Source organism: Etheostoma spectabile, chromosome 4, assembly GCF_008692095.1.
Source record: "Etheostoma spectabile isolate EspeVRDwgs_2016 chromosome 4, UIUC_Espe_1.0, whole genome shotgun sequence".
Lineage (NCBI taxonomy): Eukaryota > Metazoa > Chordata > Actinopteri > Perciformes > Percidae > Etheostoma > Etheostoma spectabile.
The window spans coordinates 23655867-23682231 of NC_045736.1; the positions used below are offsets into that span (position 1 = coordinate 23655867).

Sequence of the window (26365 nt, forward strand, 5' to 3'; positions counted from 1 at the left end):
TACAATCTGTATTTTACTTTTTATATGTTTACTTGAATGTTATGTTTGTATGTGGACCAAATTGGTTAAAATGTCTTGTTGTCACCGTGGGATATGAGAAAAGCGCAATTTCGATTTCTTTGTAATTGACATGTGAAAATTGACACAAAGCTGACTTGACTTTGACTTTGAAACCTTTTGTTCGGGTCTGTGGGAACCGTCTTCAGCGTTAAAAGAAACAAACTTCTAACTCAAACGCATTGGCTCATTTTCTGTGAAGAATCATGATATATGAGGTGTTCCGGTCTACTGCACTCAAGTATTTAATTGTAGGTGCTATGAAACATTGGTCTTCTGCACCTGCTATTCAGTTACAAAATGGTTACATTCCAAGCACTTTCACCTGTTCTGATTAATTCCTAAGAAATATGCACCAATGATGAAATGTTTAGAATTTCCTCTCTCCCAAAATGAAAATCATAATTAAGATCTCACATGGGTAAATGGCAAATATGAACCATAAATGTTTATTTCATTGATAATTGAGCTAAAGTAAACACGGTTAAGTATATTTCACATAAATGGTTATGCTGTATCAAAGATGGGAAGTAATTACAGTAGATTTTTCAGTTCTTACTTCAACTTATTGTGGTGACTTTTTACTCCGTACATTGTAACACGAATATCTGTACTTCTACTCCTTACACTTAAAAAAAAAATTGACTTGTTTAGTTTTGTACAAAAGGTCGTCTGGTTGTGTGTGCATGTTGGAAAATAGCGCGGTCACGCGCCTCACACCGCGAAAATAGTGAAATGAAGGAGACCGCCGCGGCCCGGAGGACAATCAGCTGATTGTGATTCAGCCATTAGCTAGGTTGCGCCTGGCTGTTGATTCGTAATGGCGATTGAACGCCGTCGTTCAAGTTTTTATTTTAGGTGCATTTAATTGCCTAAGTAGTTACATTCTTATCATTTGGTAACCTATGCATTGTGTATGGTAGTAATTACAAAATTAGTTTTACGTACAATATAGCAAAGCTACCCATAACCACGTTTGTGGGTTATTGTTGATTGTAATGAAAGTCTCGTTTTACACACCAGGGGGCCAAACTCAAAATTTGTGGAACTTAATGTCAGTTTAGTAATTTATATCTAGTCCTTTTACCAGAAGCATTTGAGTGCACACATGTAGATTCCTTAGTTAGGTGAAGATTAACTGTATCAGAATAAACTAAATTTACATCTTGCAGCTTAGTCAGAATCTCAAACCTGGAGTCAGTCTTTTGCAATCATGTTTTGGCGTATTAGAAGACAGCCATTTTAAATGTAGGCAATGGCATACAAAGCCTTTCCCATGTCCACTAAGTGTCTCAGGTTGCACTAAAACATGTCAGTACATCTAGAGTATTTAACACAAGTACCTGTACTTTTACTCAAGTACAGGAAGTTAGTACTTTTTCCCCATCTGTGCTGTATTGATTTTAATGCGTAGTGTGGGGTTATCCAGACCTGGGAACATTGGCTGTCCAACACAAATGTAACCATGAAAGGATTAAACAAAAACCCACAAGATAACCGAGTCTACAAGAATTTATTCAATCATGATGTTACTTGACATCTGGTTGGTTTGCTTTAAGTCGAACAGACCAAAGCCCATGTCATCATCGGACTCCTCAGACTCTTCCTTGACCTCCTCCTTTGCAGCTGGCGCTGCAGCAGTCTCAGCAGCTGCTACAGGCGCCGCAACAGCTACAAAGGCAGATGGATCAGCCAGGAAGGCCTTGACCTGCAAGGACAAAAAGAAAAAAAATTCAGTTTTCATTTACAGAGATTTTCTGTTCATACAAAACACATCAAGATAAATGCTTATTCTACATGTTAATTTAAATAAATTTTTGTTCACACCTTGTCTGCCAGGGGGAAGGAGTAGTCTGTCTCCACAGCAACAGCCAGTACTCTCTTGTAGCCATTGATGATTGTGTGGGGGACAGAGGCCAAAGTGGGGTAGCCAATCTCCAGGCACACACTAGCGATGTTCCTCACACCCTAAATTTTACAGTATAGTTAATACAAAAGTATATTATCCCAAATGTATAAAGAATTTAGTTGCAAGGACTTTTATAAAACAGCATTCTCACCTCCAGAAACCTGGCATGCAGAGAAGCCTCTGTGATGTCGAGCACCTCAGGACTGTATACGCTGCCGTTGTCATACACCTGCTGGATGTTCAGTCCGTAGGAGAAGGGTGAGATGTTCAGCATGTTGAGGAGTGTGGCCTCGCTGGCACCAACCTTGTCGCCAGTCTTGATCAAACCGACATCACTCTAGAGATATAAAAATTGAAAGTTACTGATGCAAACATTTTAACAGTTTCATTTGACAAGCCTGGGACATTAGTGTAATCATACAGTGAAATTCCAAATGACAGTATAGTAGTTTTAAAACGCACCAAGATTTCAATGGTTCCCCTGGAGATCTTAGTGGTGATACCCAGAGCCTGGAAGAAAGAAGTCTTCTCAGGACCCAGACCAGTGTTCTGGGCTGGCACAACCACATCACATGGGGCGATGGCACCAGCACGGGCAGCTGCAGGTACCTGGGGTCGAGAGTTGGTTAAGTATGCTACTTTAAGGCGTAATATTTCAAGCATGGTTGTCTGAGGCTTAAGTTTTTTTAAAATCATTGTCTGAAACCTTACGTGCCTGGCAGTCAAGGGATACCGACTGACAGGTATAGCGAGGAGACAATTACTGTTTGCAGGGGGAACGACAACGCAGTACCACACAAGCTGCATTGTAACTTATCCTGCACAAACCTAGGTTTCTCACAATGTTTGCTTGCCACCACACATGGCGTTTTCTTACATTCCAAGTGGTGTCGGCACAACTACTAGTTAGACAATTATAGTTTGTACTTTTGATAAAAGGCCTGAAGCAAATGTTTTGAGATTAGGTACACTGTTATAATGTAACCGGTACGATAGAGCTCTGCAATAACACCACAAAGGTAGTTTGCTTTAGTAAGGCTCTGGCTCAACAGTATGGTTATTTAAGGAAGTACTTCACGTTTATATTACTGGGGTAAGGTGTGACCTAGCAACCTCACTTACATTTATACAACTTCTATATTAAGTCATGCTTCACAAAATTACTTTTTGTGGCCATCTAGAGCCAAGAGTTGTACGGTTTGTACTTCTGGATGAATACACTTCGTGCTAGTATCTTCTCTTGAGAACTCTTACCTTGTTGGCCAGCAGCATGTCCCTGACCTCAGCCAGATCCTCCTTGGTGAATACAAAGCCCACATTTCCTTTAATGTGAGGCAGTAGCCTGGCAAATCATGAAAAAAAAGCGTTAAGAGACGAGGAGACTGACATTTTAAAAAAGAGGGGGAAAAGTGTCACATGTCTGAAACCTTACGTGCCTGGCAGTCTAGGGATACTGACTGACAGGTATAGCGAGGAGACAGTTACTGTTTGCAGGGGGAACGACAACGCAGTACCACACAAGCTGCATTGTAACTTATCCTGCTAATTAATAACACCAAAAGAACAGTAAGCTCACTTCTCCAAGGCAGGATTGTTCTCCAGGTGGCCACGAATGGCTTTGCGCATCATGGTGTTTTTGCCCATCAGCACCACGGCCTTGCCACGCAGAGACAGACGGATGGTCTGCATCTGCTTGGATCCCACATTGTCTGCACCCACAATGAAGCATTTTGGAAAGTCATCCAGAAGTTGCTACAAATAAACGAATTTTAATTATACACACACATTCCTATTTAGGAGGATAGAATTAAATTTATTAGTTGCGTTAATATAAACTTACATAAGCCAAGTCCTACTTACGATGATTTTCATAAAATAGTTGGACTTCCACGTGGCCCTGTCTTCCCTGGGCATCTTTGCAGTGCTTCCAAGGATCGCTTAAAAGCTGGTTTAAAGACAAGGTAATGTCTGTAGCCAAAGAATGAACACGTTAATAGAAGAACGTTGTAAAACATAACTACGACACAATATGGATGGTACACCCTGAAATGTGCTCGAAAGCTAGCTAGCTAGCTAAAAAAGGTAGCCGGCTAAAAGCAAGCTAGCAACATTTTAACAGGCCGCGCTAGGTTAAGTAACATCACCACACTTTTACACGAAAAAAAAACGTATCTCTAAGTTTTGAAGGAGATATCTAATGAAGCCAAAACTACTATATGGCATAATTTTAACATGTATATAGTTTTTGAAAGGGCGAGAGAAAATCCTTACCGGACACAAGAGGGTCGCGTGAAAGAAAGAGGAACAGGAAAGGCCGCGAGAAGAATATATACTTAACAATGACCAATCACAATGGAGTCATGGCCGTTAGCTGCACAACCATTGGATAGATGCTGTGTCAATCACTATGTAATCACATTACCACCAATAAGAGAAATCCCCCTTACAACATTCAACCAACGCTTCCCTTTTCGAGGCAACTTAATAAGCGCGGTGTCATAAAGAATGATCTTTCTGCCTTTCAAACTAATGCGTAATGAATTAATGCCGATGTTAGCACACTAGCTGACATATGCGATAGCAGAGCAAAAACAATGCTACAGACGGCACTACAGCTTCCGTCTGAGATCTGGAACCACGTTTTTGGGTATCTTTCAGCGGCAGACAAGTTTAGCGTGCGGGCATCGTGCAAGTATTTCAAAAAACTTGTTGATCACGGATCTCTTTGGAAAGACTGGGCAGTAGTTCTGGGTTTTCAAAATGGCTCTTACAACAGTCAATTCTGGGCCACTCTTCGCCGCAGAAAAGTCACCAGTGTGGTGTTAAGGAGCACCAAAGCTAAGGTCTGGAAACAGCTTGCCCTGTCCCTTCCTACTCTAACCACAGTAGTATTAGAACAAAGCTCCCAAGCAAACCTCGACTTCTTAAAGGACTTCACACATTTGAAGCGTCTGGCTATTAGAAGCAGCCCCATCTCTCTTTTGCTAGATGCTTCCACACGGTATCGACCACAGCAGCTGACTCACCTTAGCATGTGTGATGTTACATTTCCCACTTCCGCCAAGGGTAGCTTTATTTCTGCTGTCTCACAGTTTCCAAATCTTACATCTCTGGTCTGTCATCGGATGGGAATATTTGAAGAAACCATTTGGATGGTTCACTCCATACTTACGTGTCTGCGTAAACTGAAACACCTCTCAGTGTCCATTGTGCATACACTGTGTGCCTTTCACAATATTTCCAGACCCAACCCGAGCCCCTTAGGAGAAGCTGGTGGTGCCCCAGTCCTGTCCAGTTTGGAACTTATTGACTTCATGGATCATTCATTACCAGAAGATGCAATGAGACTGATGCCTGGCCTTAAGAGGCTTGCTATTTTCTACAAGCGCTCGCATAAGGAGATGCCAGAAAGAGAGCCATCACCTGAAGACTGTCACCTGAAAACATGGCTGAGTGACCTCCCTCAACTGTCAACCCTGGCTATTGTCAAGGGCCCGCCTGTTAATAAGTATGTCACCTCCATTCCAGCCACATTGACCAGTCTCACACTATGTGTTGCAGGGTTGTCTGTAGAGGACATGGCAGCTGTGTCAGTGCAGACACCAAATCTCCTGCACTTGCACATAGACCCCTGGCCCTCACATTTGGGAGTTCACACAGCTCAAATCCCACACCTTTTTCCAAAGCTCAAAGGTCTCAAACTTCGCCATGAACATGTACCAGAGAGAGACTTCTTACACCTTCACCAGCTGCAGGACCTGGAATACTTGGAGATTCTGGATATGCGCCCTCAACTTTCGGAGCTTATAGGCAAGCTCCAAGTTCTCACAGAGTACAGACTTCAGATCACAACCTCTTGTCAAAAGAGAGATGTGTTGTCTTGTCCTTGTGTTTGTCAGGTGTATTGAATTCCTGTCCTTTTCCCCAGCCAGTCACATTGTTGTTTATACCTGTCGGGATCAAATTAATGTCTGGGGGTTTTGGTTTTGAAAATAATTTGAACATGCATTTACTTCAAATGAATCTACAGAGTCAAAAAACCACATGGTGCTAACTGAATTTTCTTAGTTGCTTTTTTTTTATATTTAAAGTTGATTTCCATAATCTGCAATACTACCCACTGTTAACCTAAACCAATGGTTCCCAAGCTGGGGGTCAACCACTTAAAAGGGGTCACAAAACAAATGTTTTCAGTCTAATCTTTTTGTTTTTTGTGTGAATTATTTTGTGAAGTAAGCCTCCCTTTGTTGTAAGGGATCATAAGCCGAAAGGTTGTGACCTTTCATCAATGCTGTACTAAACTCTGTACATCAAATGTCCTGTGTTTGACTTTTTTTTTTAAATTTGTACAAAAAGATTTCGGATGTGGGGAGATGAGTCATTTTCTTATGAATCACACTCAGGTAAAGGTCATATGTTCTGTTCATTTCACTCAAAACCACAATTATTTTTAGTAAAATAAAATGTGTGCTACAATTTTTTTTTTTTTTTTTTTAATTGACCCGATTACTTCCAGTGAAATTTATTTTTTATATTCCATGAAAATCTTGTGTGCCAAAGAGCTAGTTTAATGCAAAACATTGAAAAAGGTAATGTATGGGTGAAAACAGAGACAACTAAATTACATTTCAGACAAAACAATGCCAGAAATAAATTTATTTATTTTATTTGCATCAGTAATAAGTCAGTAATCAGGACCCACATACGCCCCACCCACACATTCAAATTTGTGGATCATGAAAAAAATTAAAATGGTTAAAGATCACATGAATTTCTCCATTTACAAAGCAATAGTTCACGTTATCTCATCAACAGTAAAAGGCTTTGATTTTTTTTACGACTTTGACAAGCAAAAATTATAAGGCAATATACTGCAAGCATAAATATACATGGGGCAAAATTAAGTCACAGCTGTTCATTTACCCCTGCTACTTCCTGTAAATCTGAAATAGCTACAAGTGTACACTATGTCTGCTGAATGACTCGGTACAGGCGGTTTCTCCTGGGCTTGTCTATTACAGTGTAAACTTTTGGCTGTTCAAAATTAAGATGCACCACAGCAGACAAAGCCTCTCCAAGAGTTCAGCACAAGTCAAATCACAGGAAAACGAACTCCACAGTGTATAAGACCTAATTGCACTGACACATTTGGCACAGAAGCAAACATTTTCTCAAAGGAAAAACAATGTGGATACTGTGTATTCACTAGTTGCACACATAGTGATCAAATTAAAGATCAGAAATTTTTATCAAATCAAAAATCACTCATTCTCATATGTAACAAAACATAGCTACAATTACAATAAAGTTGAAATAAGTCATCATATAAATGTTGCGGATTCTTGACCAGCTAACACCAACATCCAGCTTCCATCAGTGAGCCAAGTGCTGATATCAACTCAGACAGCAGGATCATGACTCATAATGAAAATAAAAAGGGCTGCACTTCCTGACACACTGGAATCAAAGCTGGTACGTGTTGTGTGAGAGAACAGGATCCTCTATTGTTAGCCTACATGTCATTAGAGCCAGCTCTTTGCATATCACTGTGAGCCCAAACAGCTCAAAAATATATATATATATTTCCATCAAACATTGACAAATCACAGTTCAGTCACAAAGTCGAGCATATTGCAGGTGTACAAATTTTGATTCTGATTGTAACAGCAACTGGCAGCTAGTGCTGATAAAACTCCACATACAAGAAAGCATGCTTCTAATCCAAAAGCACAACTATATTTTGAATGTCGCACCAGCCTTACTAATATGTTAAATACAGTGATACATTCACAGTAGCAATAGTAAAATATGAAAAAGATGTTAAACTGAAGTATCATTTGTTCTGAATTGAAGTCTTCTGAAATTATTCTGTGTGGGTAAATACAGCAGGAAAATCTCCACTTTTAATCTGGAGTAAAAACAATCAACTTTGTTTTGGCTTGTTTTAAATTGCACCATAAATTCAACATTAATAACCATAGTACATATGTTTTTCTTAAAGACCTACTTTTTGTCATCATCAATCGCAACCATTTCATTTTATTTCAACATTAATGTAAGATGACACAGTACACACTTTGCAGTAGGAAAGTAAAAATTAAGTTCCAAGTTGCTACAAAAGTTCAATATAGTGACTTTCTAAAGTTGGATTTCACTCCCAATGGGAAATAATCAACGTACAAGAGCAGAAATGTGAATGTAATGTTTGGTGAAACTGAGAAAACATCTGGGTTTATTTTCATAGTAAAATAGTAGAAAAATAAAGGACTAGCTAATATCTTGCAGACACCTTTAAAATGCACTTTAAGACGGTCTCATCAAGAGATCTGTGGTTGGAGTGTGCAGAGTTTGAACTAGTATTTTTTAAAGAAGTGAGGGAGAAGGTCTGTGTGTGTGTGTGTGTGTGTGTGTGTGTGTGTGTGTGTGTGTGTGTGTGTGTGTGTGTGTGTGTGTGTGTGTGTGTGTGTGTGTGTGTGTGTGTGTGTGTGTGTGTGTACATAGATACATATATCATGGTTATTTGTAAAGTTCCCAAAGCTACAAAAATACATATTTTTCATAGATTATTCCAACACTCATTGGACAAGCACTATATTTTCAACACTCAACATATTCTAAAACTGTTTAAGTCAATGGTCCATGCAATCAAGCAGCTGTCTCAAATATGCATAAAACCACCATAGGGTGTTAGGTCTTGCCCTAATTTGGGTGGATTAAATCATTCACAAATAAAGGCTCTGAGGAAATCTTAATTTGACACCCATATGCTCACATATGCACACACACACACACACACATTGGTAAATTAGCGTGTTTTCTTGGCTGCACACAGGAGAAAAACTCTAAATGAAAATCTCTTTGGGCTCTGTTAAAAATGTCTTCAGCAAAAGTATGAAATGCCAAGCCTGAGAGGTTGACAGCCAGGGAAGGGTCAATAGAAGAAGACATTTCTCACCCTAATGATGTGATTCACTAGCACACCAACGCCTTCATTCTCAAAAACCACTTCACTGACTCATACATGCTAGACATGCGAGTGCCCACACATCCACACGTGCATTCAGACATGTAAATAAATGTGTAGATGCGTGCGCGCACACACATTTATACACAATCACATAGTCTAACTGAAGAGTTTAACAAAGCAGCCTTGGCAATAGGGCTTGTCGTTCTGCTCCTTGAAGGTGCCTTTGTTAAGCTGCTTGAGGCAGAAGGCGCACACAAAGTGCTCTGGGTGGAACTTCTTGCCCATTGCTGTGATGCAGCGACCGGTGATGGGCTTCTGGCAGCCGGAGCACAACGAGCCACGCCGCTCGTGGTAGTGCGCCTCACAGTACGGCTGGCCCTCGTGGTCAAAGAAGCTGCCGTTTATGAAGGGGGTGAAGCACTCCTGGAATATCCGAAGAGAAGAAGGAGAAGTTAAGATGATGGGTTAACACAAAAATGGCCAAATTTGTTACAGATATGTCAAGTGACTCACCCTGCAGACGAAGCATTCAGGGTGCCAGAGTGAGTTGAGAGCAGAGATATAGTTCTCCAGGATGGCACGGGCACAGCCACCACATTTAGGAGCAAACATGTCAAAGTAGTCCTTCCTGCAGAACGCCTTTCCGTCCTTCTCATGGAAACCTAGAGGGCAGCAAAGATACACAGTGACTCACTCTGTAGCCTGTGCTTTTTTTAATATTAAAAATTCATCATTGCTCTTTTTCTACACAAACCAGGTTGTGTTATTAATTGATGAGCAGTTGGTACCTTCTGGTCCAAAAAAGGCCCCACACTGGGCACAGAAGAAGTGCTCTGGATGCCAAGTCTTGTCCAAAGCAGTCACTACTCTCTGTGAAACAAAGGAGAAGACAATGGTGAATCATTCAATTTCTGCTAAAAAAAAGTGTGACCCATGAGCAAGCAGGGGAAAAGGTGGTTCCTCATGTTGTTCTAAAAGAAAGCCTACATACAGTGTAAGCATGTCTGTCATTTTGGGGGACACCAACACATCAAAAAGTCAGAGGCCAGGAGAGGGCAGGCAAAGTCCACAGAGGCAGTGTGGGAGGTGCTGGGAGGCTGTGTATGACTGCTACCTTGCGTTTTCCTGGCATCTCTCAGCAGCTTCAGCTGGAGGCACATTCTTACTGACCGTGTAACACCATATTTTAACATGGTTTTTAAAACATCCACAGCTGCTAGGTTTCCACAGCAGGGCAACAATTACTCATTTTAAACTACATGTCAGAGCACAAGTGATTCTTGGCTTTGCCACCAGGGGGTGTATTATTAAAAAAGAGGTGGTTTTGTGAGGGAAGGCAATCTTTAACATTCATTATCTGTAGACCTATAGATAGATACAGAGCAACTACATTGCTAATATTACAACAGGGTACAAAAGCAATACATGTACATAAATGAGCATTACCAAAGTATATTTCAAGTGTAAGTGTGTGTGTGTGTGTGTGTGTAACTCTTAATATCTGCTTAAGAAATAAAGGCAATGTAATAAAGTTAGTGACTTTTTCAAGTAAGGCCTTAATCCATTAAGTTATGAATCAATACAATCCCTATCCACCCATCCATTGTAAACATGCTTGTGTGTGTCTGTGCGTTACTGCATATATTATTTACATCCAGTATGGGTCCATTACAGTAGTGGCATCGTGGTGAGAACAGGCTGTGGTAGTCTTTCTCACAGTAAGGCTGCCCCTCACGCTCAAAGAAGTTCCTGGAGCCTATCTCCTCCTGGCAGTGGGTGCACACAAAGTGCTCGGGGTGCCACGTTCTGCCCATGGCAGTCACCACCTGGCGTGGGGAGACACAGTGCATTAAATTGAAATGAGCTTCTGCGGGAAAGACCTGGCTCAGCATAGAAAAATCACTGCAGCTTTGCATGCAAGAACCAAAGGGGATGTTGCAAACAGCAGCAGATCTCATAGCTCAAGTTTAAAAATGAGAAAATCATATATTCAAAATAATCCCAGTCCCTTTCAGTTGGATCAATATTCACAGAAATCAACATGTTTGAACTTCTTTAAACAAAAGTCTCAAAGTGAGTAAGTAAACATAATGAAACAGAATAGAAGCTTTGTGTTTTATCTTGCTCCACTTGTTGCCAATTATTTAAGATCTGAATTATTGATAGATCACCTGACTTGGACCTTAAGCAATCAACACAGTTTGAAATATGTAAAACATGAGCCAACACTGCACACCCCAGCCAACTTGGGCAAATACTATACATCTGGAGTGCAATCTTCTTTTCTTAATAACAACAACAACAACAACAAAACAAAAGGCTAGGGTGATGTTTTATGAGCCTATTCAACATCCTAAAGGTTTCACTTGGTAATATGTGTGTATATACCACAGACACAATGTGTGCACGTGTATCTAAAAGGCATGGAAGTTTCCAACTCAAGTCTTCAATGTGTACAGACTTGTTTTTGTAGGATTCAATGTTATCATCACCTGTCCAACAATAGGTTTCTTGCAGGCTCCGCAGACACCTTTAGCCACCGTCTGGACTCCGAGTCTGTTGAGGTCGGACTGCAGGCTTCCCAGCATGTTGTCCAGCTTGTTGGCGGGTTTGGGGGGACCTGTGGGAGAAGTCTTTCCCTGGGACTGGATCTGACAAGAGATGAAAGACCAAAGTAGCCTCACTATACCGTTCATCATTTTGCATGATCATTTTTTGGACTTACCTTCCTGTCAAATTACTTTATTTTGTAAACCTAATTTAATTAAATTCTTTCATGCAACTGTCTTTGTAATTATTCGTTCCAATAGTCCCTCCCTGGATTACTGGTAGTACAACAAGTTAACAATCTAGATGGTGGTCAGCGGTCTCTTTCAGACAGACTGAGAGAACATACCAAGACAAGCCATAGACGTATCAACCAGATACAAAAATCAAATCAAAATCTATTCTCATCCACCCTAATCCATGTTTGATGACTCCCTAATATCAATATAGTGTGTGTGAATGTCTGGCTCCTCTAATATAAGCAAACACAGACCTTCTCAGATGGTGTGGTTACTGGAACTGCATGACTCTTACATTCCACTGAGAGAGAAAATAGCATCTGTGCTCCATGTATTCTCTCTCACACACAAATTAGACAGCCAGGCATCTCACCTATCCTTCTACCTGAACGCAACTATGCTCTAGCACTCATATCAATCTCCTGCTCTACTAGTCTTCTCCAAAACTAGGTCAATAAAGTCACTGTGGATTCTAAAAGAGGGGATGGTACATGACATTCAACATGCTGTTTTCTAACCTAGTGGGACCTGTTGACGGAAGTCCTGTGGGAGCTGCTATAATTGTGTTGGTAACTGTGCTGTCATGTGGCCGATTAGGTTTCAGTTGCACTGCGTCCCTACCATTCCTGCGCATGGTAGGACAGTTAGTGTAATGGGAACATGGGGGGGGGGGTTACACTCCTCTTTCCTCTAAGCTCTTAAACTCTCCGTTCCACTCTGAACACACAGCCCTTGGCGCCGTCAGATGTCAGAATTAGAAAAGGGGCTCAGTCTCTCCAGCCTGAATGTCAGCACCCCTCATAACCTGGGCTGACTAGATTTCAGACAAAGCTTTAAAGAGTTACCTGTTGCAACTTGGCATGAAAGACACCAGGGTCAAAAACAGAGTCGATGACCGGATGGATTATATACAGTAGTTAACATAAATGGTGGGGTGTTCCAACTGCTTGGATATGAACCAAATAAACCGCAAACACGCTCAAATAAAACAACTCAAAGTTTAGAAGAAAGTGAGAGAAGAGAAGAATGAAGAAAGGTGATTCGTGCCTGCATTGGTGGCAAGATGGGGTCATACTCGGTCTGACAACCCACTGATACAAAGACCTTGGGAGGCGGAGGTGGCGTGACAGGTTTGGGAGGGGGGCTAGGTGATGTAGGGGGCTGGACAGGGGGAGGCGTGGGCTCCCTAGGGGGAGGAGTAGGTTCCTTGGGGGGAGGAGGGTAAGTTCTCGAGGAGGGTAGGTTCTCTTGGAGGGTAGGTTCCCGAGGAGGAGGAGGGGGAGGGGGAGGGGTTGGTGGCGGGGAGGTAGTGGTAGAGAAGTATGCTTTTCTGGGGGTGGCTTTTTGGGTGCTGGGGAGATTGTGGAGGGGGGAGGACTTTTCTCTGTGGGGCAGGTGATTCTGGAGGGATGATGATCTGGGGGAAAAAAGGAAACAGCAAAGAGAGCAGTGCAAACAAAGGGGTCAGAATGAGAAAAAAGGAAATGGTAGTATTAACAAAATTGGCTCAACAAACTAAATTGCTTATAGTGACTGCCAAAGACAAATACAATGTTTATGTTGATATGACAAAACATAATTTATTATTAATATTTGCCAGTTAATTATTGACCGTAGGCCAAAGAAACATACGGTAAATTAACCATCAGAGTGACATACTTTGCTACTCTTGGTTTAATGTGGTCCCAGAGTAGCACTGAATAGCACTGACTCCTGCTGTGCGCCTTTAACGTCTACCTTATCCACAGATGGCTGGACCCTTTCTTCCCGTGTTCGCTGTGGGTTGGACATGACGATGACTCCCTCTGTCATCCAATCATCTGGCTGTTGCTTACGCTTGCGCTCCACTCGCCCAATTCCCAGTTTCCCCTGTAGCTCTTCAATGAGTCGGTCTTGCGAGTTGCTCTTATTCACAATGACCGGTCCCATTTTACGTCGCAACATTCCCTCCCTGAACATTGGATGCACGTTGGATGTCTCTTTAGTGCGGCGGATAACGGACTTGAGCTGGAGAGCAGATGATATAGGAAGGTGTGGGATTGTGCCATTCACCACAAAGTCCATGTTGGGTTACAAACACAAGCAGGACAAGCCCAGCACCCAATATTTAATTTAAGTGGCATAAAAAGCACTAGCAAAAACATACTTTTGTCAAAATGTTCTGGAACTTTTGTCAGGCACTTTTGTATCCAATCAAATTTGACCGCAAAAGCGAAGCACAGCCTTCCATTCCATTTAAATTCATTCTCTACTGTCAAGTCTACTTAGGCATGCTGGATAGCTGAGGTCAAGACAAAAAAAGGTATGTCACAAAATGCTTGCACATAAGTCTGCACGTGCCAAAGCAAGGCCAGACATCAAAGCAAAGTTCTTGAATGTTTTTCAATTACATTTGCACGTTGTTTGTGTATATATGCACTAGCAAAACAAACATTTCCATCCTACTGTCTATGTATTGACACCATCAGTAAAAGTGCATCATCCACTGGTTGGCAAACATGGCAGGCCACACCCTGTGACTAACATAGCGATGTCGACCAAAGCAAGTAGGGGCGTGCGGAAACATATTTTCAGCAAAGTTTTCGACATCAGCCACACAGTCTCTATGGGGAGATTTCTTCCCTCAAGCCATTTTGGAATTGCTTTGCATTGACACCACATGCATCACGCCACATAAATGGAGGAATTTCTCTGCATCAAGACACTTTTGTGTTTTTCTACTTTTGCACACCTCCTTGAGTACTTGCAAGAGCTACTCTCCCAAAATAAGCTTATTTCTGCAACTAGAGATATACCCTGCTTAAACAATTATCTAACACAGCCATTCTGAAATTATTTTCAGAGATAATTAATAGCTTAGGCTACATGGATAAATAATAGAAAGACCACATGGGGTACTAAAGCCTCTCTAGCTTTTTACCAGCAGCTTATTTTGGGAGAGTCAAGGTGAGTGTCCTACTTGGCCAGAAGCAGATAGGCGCTCAACAGCAGAGGGCTGCTGAGTGGGAAGGTCCAGCGTTGCATCTGGTGTCCCGGGGCAGGTGGAGGGGGTGAAACATTCATCCATCCAGCTGGACTCAGTCATGGGTGTCAGGGTTCCCTCTCGACTGAGATCAGGGTAAATTCCGTCTTCTTCCTCCCAAGACCTGTCTTCATCTCCAAGCATAATGGAAGCAGGTGGCTGGTTCTCACTCATTTGGGTGTATTTGGGGGCTAAAAGTTTGTCTAAGGCATCATCTAATAAAGGCTCCCGACACGGCCATGTTAAATCCAGAATTTCACCTCCCTGCTTTTCTGTAGGAGGGGGAAACAGGCTATTTGATGATACATCTGCAAATGGAACTGGTGAAGCTCCGGGACTGCTGGTGCTGGAAACTGTGTATTTTTTTCGGATGACTGAGGCAGGACTTTTAGGATTTGCAGTTTGAGTCTTTGGAACTGTCACTGGACTTAAAATCCTTGGGGGTATTACTAGGCAAGCAGTCATTGGCACTGTTTCAGGACTAGAAGTCTTGGGTATACTTGCTGAACTAGAGATATTAGGGACTGTCACAGGACTTGCAATCTTTGGAACTGGACTTGAAAGTCTTGGAATTGAAACTGGACTAGCACATTTGGGAACTGTTTCTGGACTCAAATTCTTTGGGACTGTTACTGCACTAGAGAGATTAGGAACTGTCACTGGACTCACACTTTTTGGAACTGGACTGGAAAGCCTTATATCTGTGACTGGACAAGCAGTCTTTGCAGCTGCTTCTGGACTACGATTTATAGGAACAAGACTTTTAGGGATTGGGCTTGGGTTTGTGTAAGACTGATTTAGACTGGAGCATTTAAGATCAGGTGGACTAGGACTCTTGGCTCTAAGAATGGGACTGGGGTTTATAGACATAGTAACAGGACTAATGCTCTTGGAAACAACTACTGGACTACAACTTCTGCCAACAGTAACTGGACTCAAGCTCTTTTCAAGTGTACTTGAGACTTTACTAGTGTTAGTGATTGACATAAATGTGGGGCTGTTGACTTCAGCTTGACTAGCAGACTTTGTGGTGCTGGAGATACTGAGGCGCTCCACATGAGAGATCTCAGAGGTGACACTGCTACCATCATCTATCTGTTGGATCTGGGAGTACTGAAGGCTCTTGGATGATGCAATGATTACAGTGGAACCATCTGAAGATGTAGGGGCTGAACAACCATCTTCATCTATGTGGAGTTCCAATGGAAGAGGGGTAAAGGTAGGAGTAGTGTAACTAGAAGGTAGAAGAGTATCCACTGAACCAATACTAGGATCTACAGATCGGGAACCAGCTACCAAGGAAGGGTCTACAGCTTCCTGATTCAGAGACAACTCAGAACCAGACTGAATTCGATGCATTGACGTAATGATCGCAATGTACAAACAAAGACAAGACATAAACAGTGGTAGAGAAAAGAGAAAAAGACCAGGAAAAACACATTGAGAATGAAGGGAATGAACAGAAAAGTTGTCTCACACACACAAAGCCAAGCAGGGGCAGAGTTCCCTCAATGTCTTTAAGTAATTGTTTTTAAAATTCTACAAAAATGAAATTGAAATTTATTTATTTAAACAACTTAAGTTTTGATGTTTTACCACAGACATGCACAATCCCTCAAATTCTTAAAAAAGTGACCAACACTTTTTCAAAAAAGTTGTAACACTGTAATCTTCACAAAGCTAGCATGTATGTAGCATGTATAGCATGTATATGTTAATGGATTTTAATGGTAAATTGTTATTATATTATTATTATTATTATTATTTTATTGTTGCGTTATGTTGTCAACATACTTATGTTGATTTTGCTACGTCAACCCTACAACTTCCTCTGTGAATGCAAGCATTCAATCCAAATGCACAGTCAAACAAATGAAGCACAACAATATCTAAATGTCATCTGGTATATTGTCAAGCGTGACAACTCAAAGTAAAGCTGAAATTAAAAGCTGGTTGTCAATTTCTGGTCGGTTCTAAAATATTTAGTTCGAACAAACAAAAGCTAGTTCAAAATTAAAGGAAAGGTTAAAAATAAGAAATAATTCTTTCTCCAGCTGAGGTAAATTAAAGCACTAGCCACTGCATTTATGCCATTGCAACATTTCAAAAGTTTACAGTTGAAAGTAAAAATCTATGAAAACAACAACACAGCAAAACATCCGTTTGTAGAAAACCTTCAACATTTCTATTGTGGAGCACTCCAGCAGTAGCAATCAATTTGACATTATCAAAGCCACAAATATCGAAATGCCACTGAATAAAATTAGTCTGATCCTAGATCCTAGTTTCTACAATAAACAGTCGTGCAGCACAGTCAGACAGTTGCACAGTGCCAAAAATAGACATCCTCCATCCAGAATGCAAACGTGATGACCCAAAATCAAACCAATACCATACTCACATTGCTTTGGACTTTGAAGTCAGACAGGGAGGCCATTAGCTCATCCAGCTCACGTGTGGCAGAGGAGGCAGACATTCTGGCTTGCTGCTGTGCTGGTGTTTCCTCTTGTCCATCTGTTTGGCCGTCTGACACAATCAATGGTGTGGGACTAAAGAAAGAAAAATTGCAATTAACAAATGGGTGCTCCACATTAAATTTTAATATAACATTTATAAGCACTAATTTAAAACAGCTTAATGCACGGCATCATTTCCATGTTGCTTTAATAATTTGTCGCTTACATGGCTGAGGGCACAGAACTTTCCAGCTCATCTAGAAGGCTCTCTACACTTGGTCGTACATCCTCTATTCCCCGAGCAGCCATACTGCGTTTGGGCTTCTCCAATACAGGTGGAGCAGCTTTGCCGACAGTAGAGACTCCATTCTCCTGGACGTGGTGGATGACGCTGCTGGCAGGTAGCGGGGGAGCTGCTTCTTCTATTACAGAAAAAAAATGCCAAATTATTTCGCTTTATGGATCCACAGTGCATAGTTAATCATTTCATAAACCCCCACCAAAATACACCAAAATACAGCGGAGAGAAGAGACAATCCATGTGTAATACCACAAAAACAATCATGCTAAATGTAGATAGTGACATCCGAGAGACACAAGTAAAGTAGGTAAGGTAGTCTTTGTGTACCTTCTGTGGGGAAGGCAGGGGTGCTTTGCTGGACAGCGTTCAGCTCCAAAAGCAGGCGGTCCAGCTCAGACAGGTTGTTGCCCAAGGATGAGTTCATGGCTGATGACTCACTACTCTTCTGCTTATTAGGGAAACTATACAGAGTAGAGAGAAGAACCCATATTTTTCATCAACAGAACTATGGACTGAGAGTGATGCTATATTTTGACACTGGCATCCTTTAGAGAGTGCCTCTAAATCCAAATGGAGATTTGTAGTCTAATGTGTCGTGTGTTTCAAACAGATTACACACTTATGTTCTCCCTATAATCAGAAAAATATGGTAGTGGTAGATATGCTGCCAAGTAAAGATATCTATATTCCCAAAGAGTTCCCTTAGTTTTTACAAGTTGCGAGACCGTTTATAAACTGTTGATCCAACTAACGTGATTCCAGGTCCTACCTGTATACGTGGTCCTCTTCACCAATGGGTTGAGTGGGACTGCTGCTGTCTCTAGACCAGGGACTTCTCTGAGCTGAGCTGAAGGACTGAGAAGAGGAAGTGAAGTCACTATATGTATTCAGAAGACCATTTGCAAATGAAGCAACTCCTTGACATTTTTATTATTGAGTAAATTATACAATGTTTTTAATTGAATAATTGTATAATAACATGTATGTTAGCATTTACCTCTGTTTCATCAAGTCCGTTTAGCTCAGAGGGAGTGGGTGGGACTTGGGGTGGAGAGCAGAGATCTTGCTTGGTCTGACCCCCAACAGGGAAGGAGTAGGCAGTCTCGTCAGACAGGAAGAGTGGACGCTTGGAAATGTGGGATGTTGTGGACTCAAGGTCCGCCAACAAAGCATCTGTGGAAATACAAAACAAAGATTTTATCGTCACAGGTCTGACAATGTTGGGTGAAAACCAAAGTATAGTGCTGCAAAACTCATCACCAGTTCCATTTCCACACACATACAAGAACAAATAATTACAGCCTGTTTCGCAATCAGTCAAAAGCCCATGTGCACTGACATCAGGGGAGGTGGAGTTGTAAAGTTGAATCATGTAGACGGTCATAGCCACTCCTTTGGTTACTCAATGACCCCTGTCTGCCTGGAGTCTTAAATCTAAGAGCCGCTGTCAAGTCCGCAACCAGGTATACATGCTCATATTTAACATCTACACAACAACAGTTACCATCACTGCATTAAAGGGGTTATTTAATATTTGGAGAGGAACACAGGCCAAGAAAACAACTGATAATTGAGCACTCCCAAACAGCAGGTAACAGGGCACATAGCATTATAGGGGATTTAATGAAGAGCACAGACTGTATTACTAAATACTTTGTCTTATTTTAGCGCTCACTCACCACAGCAGTATTTCGTTTCTCTTGGAGAATTTCACAAGTCCTAAAAAAACATAAAACCCTAAATTAAACAAACTTAATCTAACAAGAAACGTCTCTTACAAATTAACCATTCCTACAAAATTAACGTAATTACATGTTTACATTTGTTCCAATTATTTGAGTTAAGGACAATGGCGCTGTCTAAATGAAGTTCATAAACTAATATTAATTTGCTGTGTAACTAAATAAACCATAGTTACACAGCAAATGTACACGGCACAAGTACAATAAATTCTTATTTCTAATCACAGCGTACTGAGGCTTACTGAACAGGTTAAACTTGCAAAAAATTATTGAGAGGTTTTGAATATTCTAAATGTTTTTCTGCAATATTGCCAGTAATGCTAAGATTTTCCAAACACCAACTACTCCAAAAGCTCCATCCTAAAATAAAGCAGTGGGGCAAGAAAGACAAAACTATAGCTAAAGCAACATGGAGATGAGACATACCTTAGAAAAAGACAAGACGTTACACCCAGGAGAGTGAAGAGGAGATAATACAGAGAAAGAAGAAGTGAAGGAGGAAGAGGGCAACCCAAACAGACTGTCTGCCAGGCAGGAACTGCCTTTCTTAACTGTACCATCAGCATAAGAGAGCAAGAAAGACCCGAGAAAGGGGAGGAGGAGGAAGAGTTGGGTGCAACTGAAAGCAGAGGAGAGGGTCAGGGTAGAGAGGACGGGTTGAAATGAAGCCCCTCCCCCCATCTCTCTCACACACACACACACACACACACACACACACACACACACACACACACGGAAGCTCAAGTAAGAAACTACTCACAGAAATGACTGAAGTCTCTGTCTGTGGCAGGCTTAGCACGTTACAGCAGGTAAAGGACAATGTTGTGAAATGAGTGAACTTGAGGCCAAGCAGAGCTCTTATCAACACAGGCATGCCCTAACTAAAGGAGTGGTATTCCAAAGGTGTTATGAGCCCCTCCTTCGCAATGTCAGCGCACACACTTCTTAGGTTATTCACGAGTCACGAGTAACCTAAGAAGACATTCACTTTTACCACGTTTTGATGGTAAATTCAATTTAGTCTTTACATACAATGAGGAACAGATTATTAATATATAATCTCGTTTGCAAAGCACAACAGGATGTCATCAGGACACCAACTATATTTAAACATTTTAACCTGATAATGACTGTTAGATAGAGCAGAGTATCATCAGTTCAGAAGATACTTGGACTGCAAAGTTTCCCAGACTGAGAGGAGACACAGCAGAAGCAGAGCCATATCACTACCAGATTTACTTGGCCCAACCTAGCATTAGCATGATTAGCATGGCTAACGTGCCAGAGACTCCGTTCAGAAGCCTGGGCAGCACATTCCATGGTTTCATTATGGACACAGCACAGCCAACTGTTTACACTACTGCAGCCTGTTGCTGTATATGTATGTATGTATGTATGTATGTATGTATGTATGTATGTATGTATGTATGTATGTGTGTGTGTGTGTTGTGTGTGTGTGGTGTGTGTGTGTGTGTGTGTGTGTGTGTGTGTGTGTGTGTGTGTGTGTCCTCATCCTTTAATTGGTAGTAGCAAAAAAAAAACAACACCCCACAGAATTAAAAGAGGCAGAAACAACACAACTGTCAATATTTATAATTTTAAAATATGGTGTATGATAAAACTTAACATTCAAAAGATGTATTAAACCAATCAACAGACAGGTGCACTCTCTACTTCTGGTCCAGGGAAAGGGGAAGTCACCAAGATTGGGAAGTTATTGTAAGAGGTTTTCCGGTGTTAAAAACATAGAGGTTAAGCAGACTTCTTCTTTACAACATTTCCCACAATGCAGCTGATTTTTATAGTAATGACATCCCCCACAGTCTACATAGTCCTCCTAAATATTCATTACGGTTTACAAATGTACACAATTAGAAGCAAGTGTAGCGAAGGCCACTTGAAATACTGCATAAATAAACAGCAAGCATATCTAAATGCCTCAGTACATAATATGCTGCTAATATCTGAACAAAGTTTTACTGCAGCTGGTGGACACCTCAGTAAACAGATGTCAGTCCAGATGGTTTACACAAGAAATATTAATCAACTTAGCAGAAGAGCTGAACTGGCTTTAACACCGTTTGTAAAACCAGGCTAAAACACTAACCCCCAGGCTATATGAAATACATATTCTCTTAGCTTGTGGGAGATTTGCATCCTAACTTCAATGTCTCAGAGAGTGCATGGAAATCGGCAGCTCATTTCCTTCAACAAAGTGGTTGGAATACAGTCCAATAATTTAAAGGATGTAGGCTAAGCATAAAATAGAGAAACTACCAGCTTAAGGGTTGCCTTTGTTCACTGAACACTGCATGCTAGGCATGCTCTGACCCATCCACAAATTACACAAATACACAGAGGTGTGTCTGCCTCCTTGGCCAAGAGAACATACCGTAACACAAAGACTAGCGCAAAGCACAGATTAGTTCCCCAGTGACCAAACATGGAACTACAGTAAAACGAGGAACTCATATTAGACGTCCAAGTGTTTAATCTTAAAAATGAGCCTCCTGTATCAATCTTATCCTTTGTTAGGAGAGGCAAGAACGTTTGAACATAACTTTATGTAAGCATATTTAAGTATATACACTACTGGTCAAACACTTAGACATTTCCATTGCACTTTGTTATAGACAGAATACCAGCTGAGGTCAGTTGCATTGTTTTTTTTAACCAGGGCAGCAGTTTTAAGATTACATTATGTGCTTATATAATTTCAAAAAGTTCCTCCAATGTTTTCTTAGTTAGTTTTTTTAAATGATATCAGATTAGTAAACAAAATGTGCCTTTGGAACATTGGATGAATGGTTGCTAATAATGGGCAATGTAGATATTGCATTAAAGATCAGCCACCCACTCAGATCAGCTGGTATTCTCTCTATAATGGAGTGGTGTGGAAATTTGTAAGTGACACCAAACCTTTGACCAGTAGTGTATTTCTGGGACATGGGTCTGAATTAGTGTCATATGGGATAAAACTTGTGTTTGTTATAAGAACAATGCTATGTAAAACTTTGACATGCCCAAGTTCCTCAGAAGCAGGTAGCTGTGAGAGGGCAACGGATCTAACAAGATCGAACAAACTACCTTCATCAATTAAACACAGTCTGCCCTCTTTGAACAACAAAAAACACCAGCATTCTGTTAGCTTCCATGTCACTAAATGTGACATGGCAGGGCACAGCTGGGCTTAAACAATGAGGAATGGCTGTGGGAGTGTCGAGAGAGATAGCGAGTGAAACTGGGGTGTGTGTGTGTGTGTGTGTGTGTGTGTGTGTGTGTGTGTGTGTGTGTGGAGCAGCAGGCAAATCCTCAGAGGCTAAAATGTGGGTTGACGTAGATTAAGGAGACTCCCTTCCTCCCAGATGAATGGTGCGCATTTTAATTACACGAACGCTGCTCTGCATAGGGCTCATTACTGGAAAGAGAGAGAGATAAAAAGGGAAGTAGAAAGATTGGAGTGGGCAGAAGAAGGGATAAGGAATACAGAGAAAATTGGAAATGAAGGGAGGGGATTGCAGAAAAATGAGGTTATGAAAGGAAACCAAAGCAAAGGGATGGACAGATTGCAACATTTTACAGTCAAAATCAACATACGAATATAATTAAGCAAAGCAATTTTGGAGCACTACATTTACTCTCTGGGGTTTGATGAATGTAAGTCTTCAAACGTCAACAGAGGCAAACTTCCATTATCTCTGACAGGACATCCGGCCCGCTTGATACTGCGCACGCTGCTTGTGGCCCTATCAGTGCTGAGTGCTGACCACTGCATAGAGGGAATCAATGCTGTCTACTATTCAACACATCTCTTGTTTATTTAGCTGGTGGCGGTTAATTTCAGGGAATGGATCCTATAAAATGTAATGTAACAAAAACACAGCCTTTATCAACCTGCAGGGGGTGATGTCGAGTTGTGTGTCAGACTAGAGCACACTCCTGGCTTATTCTTCTAAGGGCTGATATACAAAGCAGGCTTTATCTGTGTGGTTCATAAATGCCAAGGCATTTCCTGAGATATGCACTGACACCAGAGTGAAACTAACAGGATGAATATCAGCCGCATGATTCTGTCTGTGCAGCAAGTCTACCTGTGTTCTCTGACCTCCTTTCGGCATCGTTCTACCCTCATTCCTTTAATTTTTTTCGTGATGTGTTACAAGGTGCACGCCGGCGGGTATGAATTTCTAACATGCCACAGCTCGTCTTTCAAATATAAGAAAAAGAACAAGAGGCGGAGATAATGTGGGGTGCACACCAGCTGAACAAGATAGTGTGATAAGACAGACAAGGAGGACAGATGAGAGAAAACAAAACGTCCCCTGTGAGTAGGGCTGGGTGATACGGAGAAAATCGAATATCACAATATTTTTTACCAAATACCTTGATATTGATACCGCAACGATATTGCAGTGTTGACTTTTGGTGCTTTCACAAAATATTTATACAATGTGATTTTTGATAACTAACGTGGATATAATGACTAAGTGGGTAAAGGCAAATAATAGATCAGTTACAGTCTGGTAAGTTCAGAAAATGACATCACTTTACTGTAATATAGACTTTGAAACCAGGGAAAGACAACACTTATGCCATATTATAATATTACGATATCCAAAATCTAAGACGATATCTGGTCTCACATCACAATATGATATAATATCGATGTATTGCCCAGCTTTACCTGTGAGACAAAGATATTTTGTACATAATCTGTTTGGAGTCCAAATGTAATATAAAAAAGAAACATGTAAAAACAATCTCTGTTGTATAGTACAGCCTTCTGTTACTACTCTGTGTGCGTCAACATGAAGTGACAGCCTTTCATGTTCTGTTGTGAGAGGGATGGCCTTTTCAATGTGGTACAAGCTGACAGACCATCACAGAGCTTCCATCAGAAGGAAACTAAAAAAATAAGGATAAGACCAGACAAGGGAAAGAGGGGCACACACGCACTTACACCGTAGTCCCATTTGGCTCATGCTAGATATCAGAAGGCCCGTGCCTGTGTTCAATTGGAGCGCTTTAGTGGGCACACAAGCGCAAAATAAAATTAATCACACCACACACACACACACACACACACACACACACACACACACACACACACACCACACACCACACACACACACACACAACACACACACAAAACACACACACACACACACAACACACACCACACACAACAAAAACACTCTACACAGATGTCACTTAGCTAGGCTGCCCACACATACCAGAGACAGACTGAGGCATCAAGGCCCACTATAAATACCATCCCACCCGACCCTGACCTGTGGGAGTAGACACAGTATGAAGATGGATCGCTCTGCCAGTCAAGGCAACAGTACGACATTACAGACCACCCAACCAGCCTGTACCATGCATTGCATTGCATTTGCGTTACTGTCTCATACACCTGTACACGTTATAAACAGGAGCCTGGTTGGATCTCCTTATGTTCAGATCAATGAAGTGCTACTGCTACAAAAAGCTATTAAATGGAAATGGCTCCACAACCCACACTTGCAATAAAGTCATAGAATACGACTGCTTACAAAGCAGCTTGTACTCTCCAAAGAGGTCAATACAATTACTACAAAGTCTGTTCATACATGTGCAACCCAACACTTGGGCCCAGATAAAGTCTGCTAATTGAGAAACTAGGTAATGGGAATTGACTGAATCCCGTTAAACAGAGATTGTGATACCTGATGGAAGACACTAATAATAGTATTGTGAAAATTGTCACATTATTATGGCTTAAAAGTACCTCACACTGCCACAGCCTGACCATTTTTAAATTAAGAAAAAAATTACACTCCGGTCTGTATCTACACAGACTTGGTTCTGAAAAAAAGGCTAAATGCCAGCAGGAAAGCTCTTCTTTATATTTTTTTTAGCAAAAAAATAATAAATCATTACGTGCCTAGCACCAAATGGCAGACAAAGTTAGCAACCAGCTGGTGAACATATAGTGGAGTATTTAGCAGCCAAAGAGCCAGATATTTCCCTCAATAGTTGGTAGACACCAAAAAAGGAACTAAAAGAGAGTGAATATTGGACTTACATTTGCCTGATGACAAAAAACACATTCTGTATGAATGATTATGTTGCGCAGTATATCTGCTGGGTGTGTAAGCCACTGTCAGTGTTGTTTTAAAGGCTTGTTCAGTGGCTAAACAATTATTCAAAGGAATATGACATTCGTGGGGAATATATACTTATTTACTTTCGTGATAACACCACTCTTACAGTATCTCTGTGTTGAGTGTGGAGCTAGAGCCGAGAGGGGATTAGCAGAGTTTAGCAAAAAGACTGGATGCAGGGAGGAGAGCTAGCATGACTCTTTGTTGAAATGTTTTACATTTCGGTTTGTGTAGAATGGAACTAGTGCTCTTGGGATGTTGAGCTGCCCCCCCCCCCCCCAGCGATTTCAATCTTTACATTAAGATAAGATAAGCTAACCACCTCGTGGCTGAAGCCCCATAGTTGGACACATCTTCTTACGTAACTCTAGTGGTACCGTGGAGTAATGGCAGCCTGAGAAGAGAAGTCACACTTCCTCTGTGTCCAGTCACGAATGCATGTTAGTGTCTTTGTGACACTGAGCGATGTGACAAAGCGCCTGCATTTAACAAGTTGGGTAATGTTCTGTCTTCTGTGAAGTTGACAAGGGTGCAGCCACCCTACACAAGTGACAGAAATAGTCACAGGCCTGACATCTTGTGTCTGTTCATTTCCCCCCAGAAAGTAAAACCCTTTCAACCTCTGTGACGAGTCTGCTTTCCCGGAAAGTACTGTATGTTTGACCTCAACATATGTATAAAAAAACTGCCATCTACAAGAAAATAAATGCTCATGTTGCAACCATATCCTCTATTATATAATTGTAAGTATTTTTTACAAGTACTCCATGGTAAAGATCCATTTCTGTACGCCCATACGACTTAAGATAATGATCTGTATCCCTCCTCAGCCCAATCTCATCTGAGTGCTTTTTTTTTTTATCTTAAAGCAAACAGCACATTTACCTTACTCTGCAAATTTCATTTTCCATAGATTTTGCTGTTTAACCATTCCAGCATCTCTTCATGTGGATGAGTTTCTAAAGTAGTCTATCCTCAG

The 26365-nt window shown here is 41.2% G+C and overlaps 2 protein-coding genes and 1 long non-coding RNA gene across 9 annotated transcripts in view; 1 reads left to right on the forward strand and 2 right to left on the reverse strand.

The window, feature by feature from the left end:
• Positions 1-1551: 1551 nt before the first annotated feature.
• rplp0 (ribosomal protein, large, P0) lies at positions 1552-4475 on the reverse strand. 2 transcript variants are annotated; one of them, XM_032512747.1, is made up of 8 exons: positions 4238-4475; positions 3827-3934; positions 3543-3718; positions 3221-3308; positions 2429-2575; positions 2118-2303; positions 1885-2025; positions 1552-1765 (listed from the first exon to the last, which is right to left on the reverse strand). In XM_032512747.1, the coding sequence occupies exons 2-8, from the start codon at positions 3878-3880 to the stop codon at positions 1571-1573; spliced, it is 987 nt and encodes a 328-aa protein (XP_032368638.1). In that variant the 5' UTR covers positions 3881-3934; positions 4238-4475; the 3' UTR covers positions 1552-1570. The 2 variants fall into 2 exon arrangements, with proteins under 2 accessions (XP_032368638.1, XP_032368640.1); XM_032512749.1 differs by lacking the exon at positions 4238-4475 and having other exon boundaries at positions 3807-3934.
• Positions 4476-5565: 1090 nt separating this feature from the next.
• Positions 5566-25400, forward strand: LOC116687406 (uncharacterized). Its single transcript, XR_004331530.1, has 3 exons — positions 5566-5908; positions 13779-13788; positions 25390-25400. It is a non-coding gene; the product is annotated as an uncharacterized LOC116687406 (long non-coding RNA).
• The window catches only part of LOC116687382 (paxillin), a 30592-nt gene continuing 10837 nt past the window's right edge, over positions 6611-26365 (reverse strand). Inside the window, exons 2-11 of one of the 6 annotated variants that reach the window (XM_032512726.1) lie at positions 18496-18671; positions 18268-18353; positions 17826-17959; positions 17424-17619; positions 17143-17290; positions 11426-11584; positions 10586-10759; positions 9722-9803; positions 9447-9595; positions 6611-9356 (exon numbers count right to left, since the gene is read on the reverse strand). In XM_032512726.1, the coding sequence (XP_032368617.1) occupies positions 9090-9356; positions 9447-9595; positions 9722-9803; positions 10586-10759; positions 11426-11584; positions 17143-17290; positions 17424-17619; positions 17826-17959; positions 18268-18353; positions 18496-18671 (1571 nt within the window). In that variant the 3' untranslated portion in view covers positions 6611-9089. Of the gene's footprint in view, positions 9357-9446; positions 9596-9721; positions 9804-10585; positions 10760-11425; positions 11585-12766; positions 13137-13456; positions 13727-14678; positions 16086-17142; positions 17291-17423; positions 17620-17825; positions 17960-18267; positions 18354-18495; positions 18672-19177; positions 19218-19666; positions 19901-20000; positions 20104-26365 lie in introns of those variants that run through there. The other 5 variants (XM_032512724.1, XM_032512722.1, XR_004331525.1 and 2 more) reach the window with 5 other exon arrangements.

Excerpts from the sequence above, each read along its gene's own strand:
- rplp0 (XM_032512747.1), bottom strand. The coding sequence starts at position 3,880 with ATGCCCAGGGAAGACAGGGCCACGTGGAAGTCCAACTATTTTATGAAA. Across the intron at positions 3,309-3,542 it reads AACAATCCTGCCTTGGAGAA|GCTACTGCCTCACATTAAAG; the intron begins GTGAGCTTACTG and ends ATGATTTGCCAG. Across the intron at positions 2,304-2,428 it reads GGGGAACCATTGAAATCTTG|AGTGATGTCGGTTTGATCAA; the intron begins GTGCGTTTTAAA and ends TTATATCTCTAG.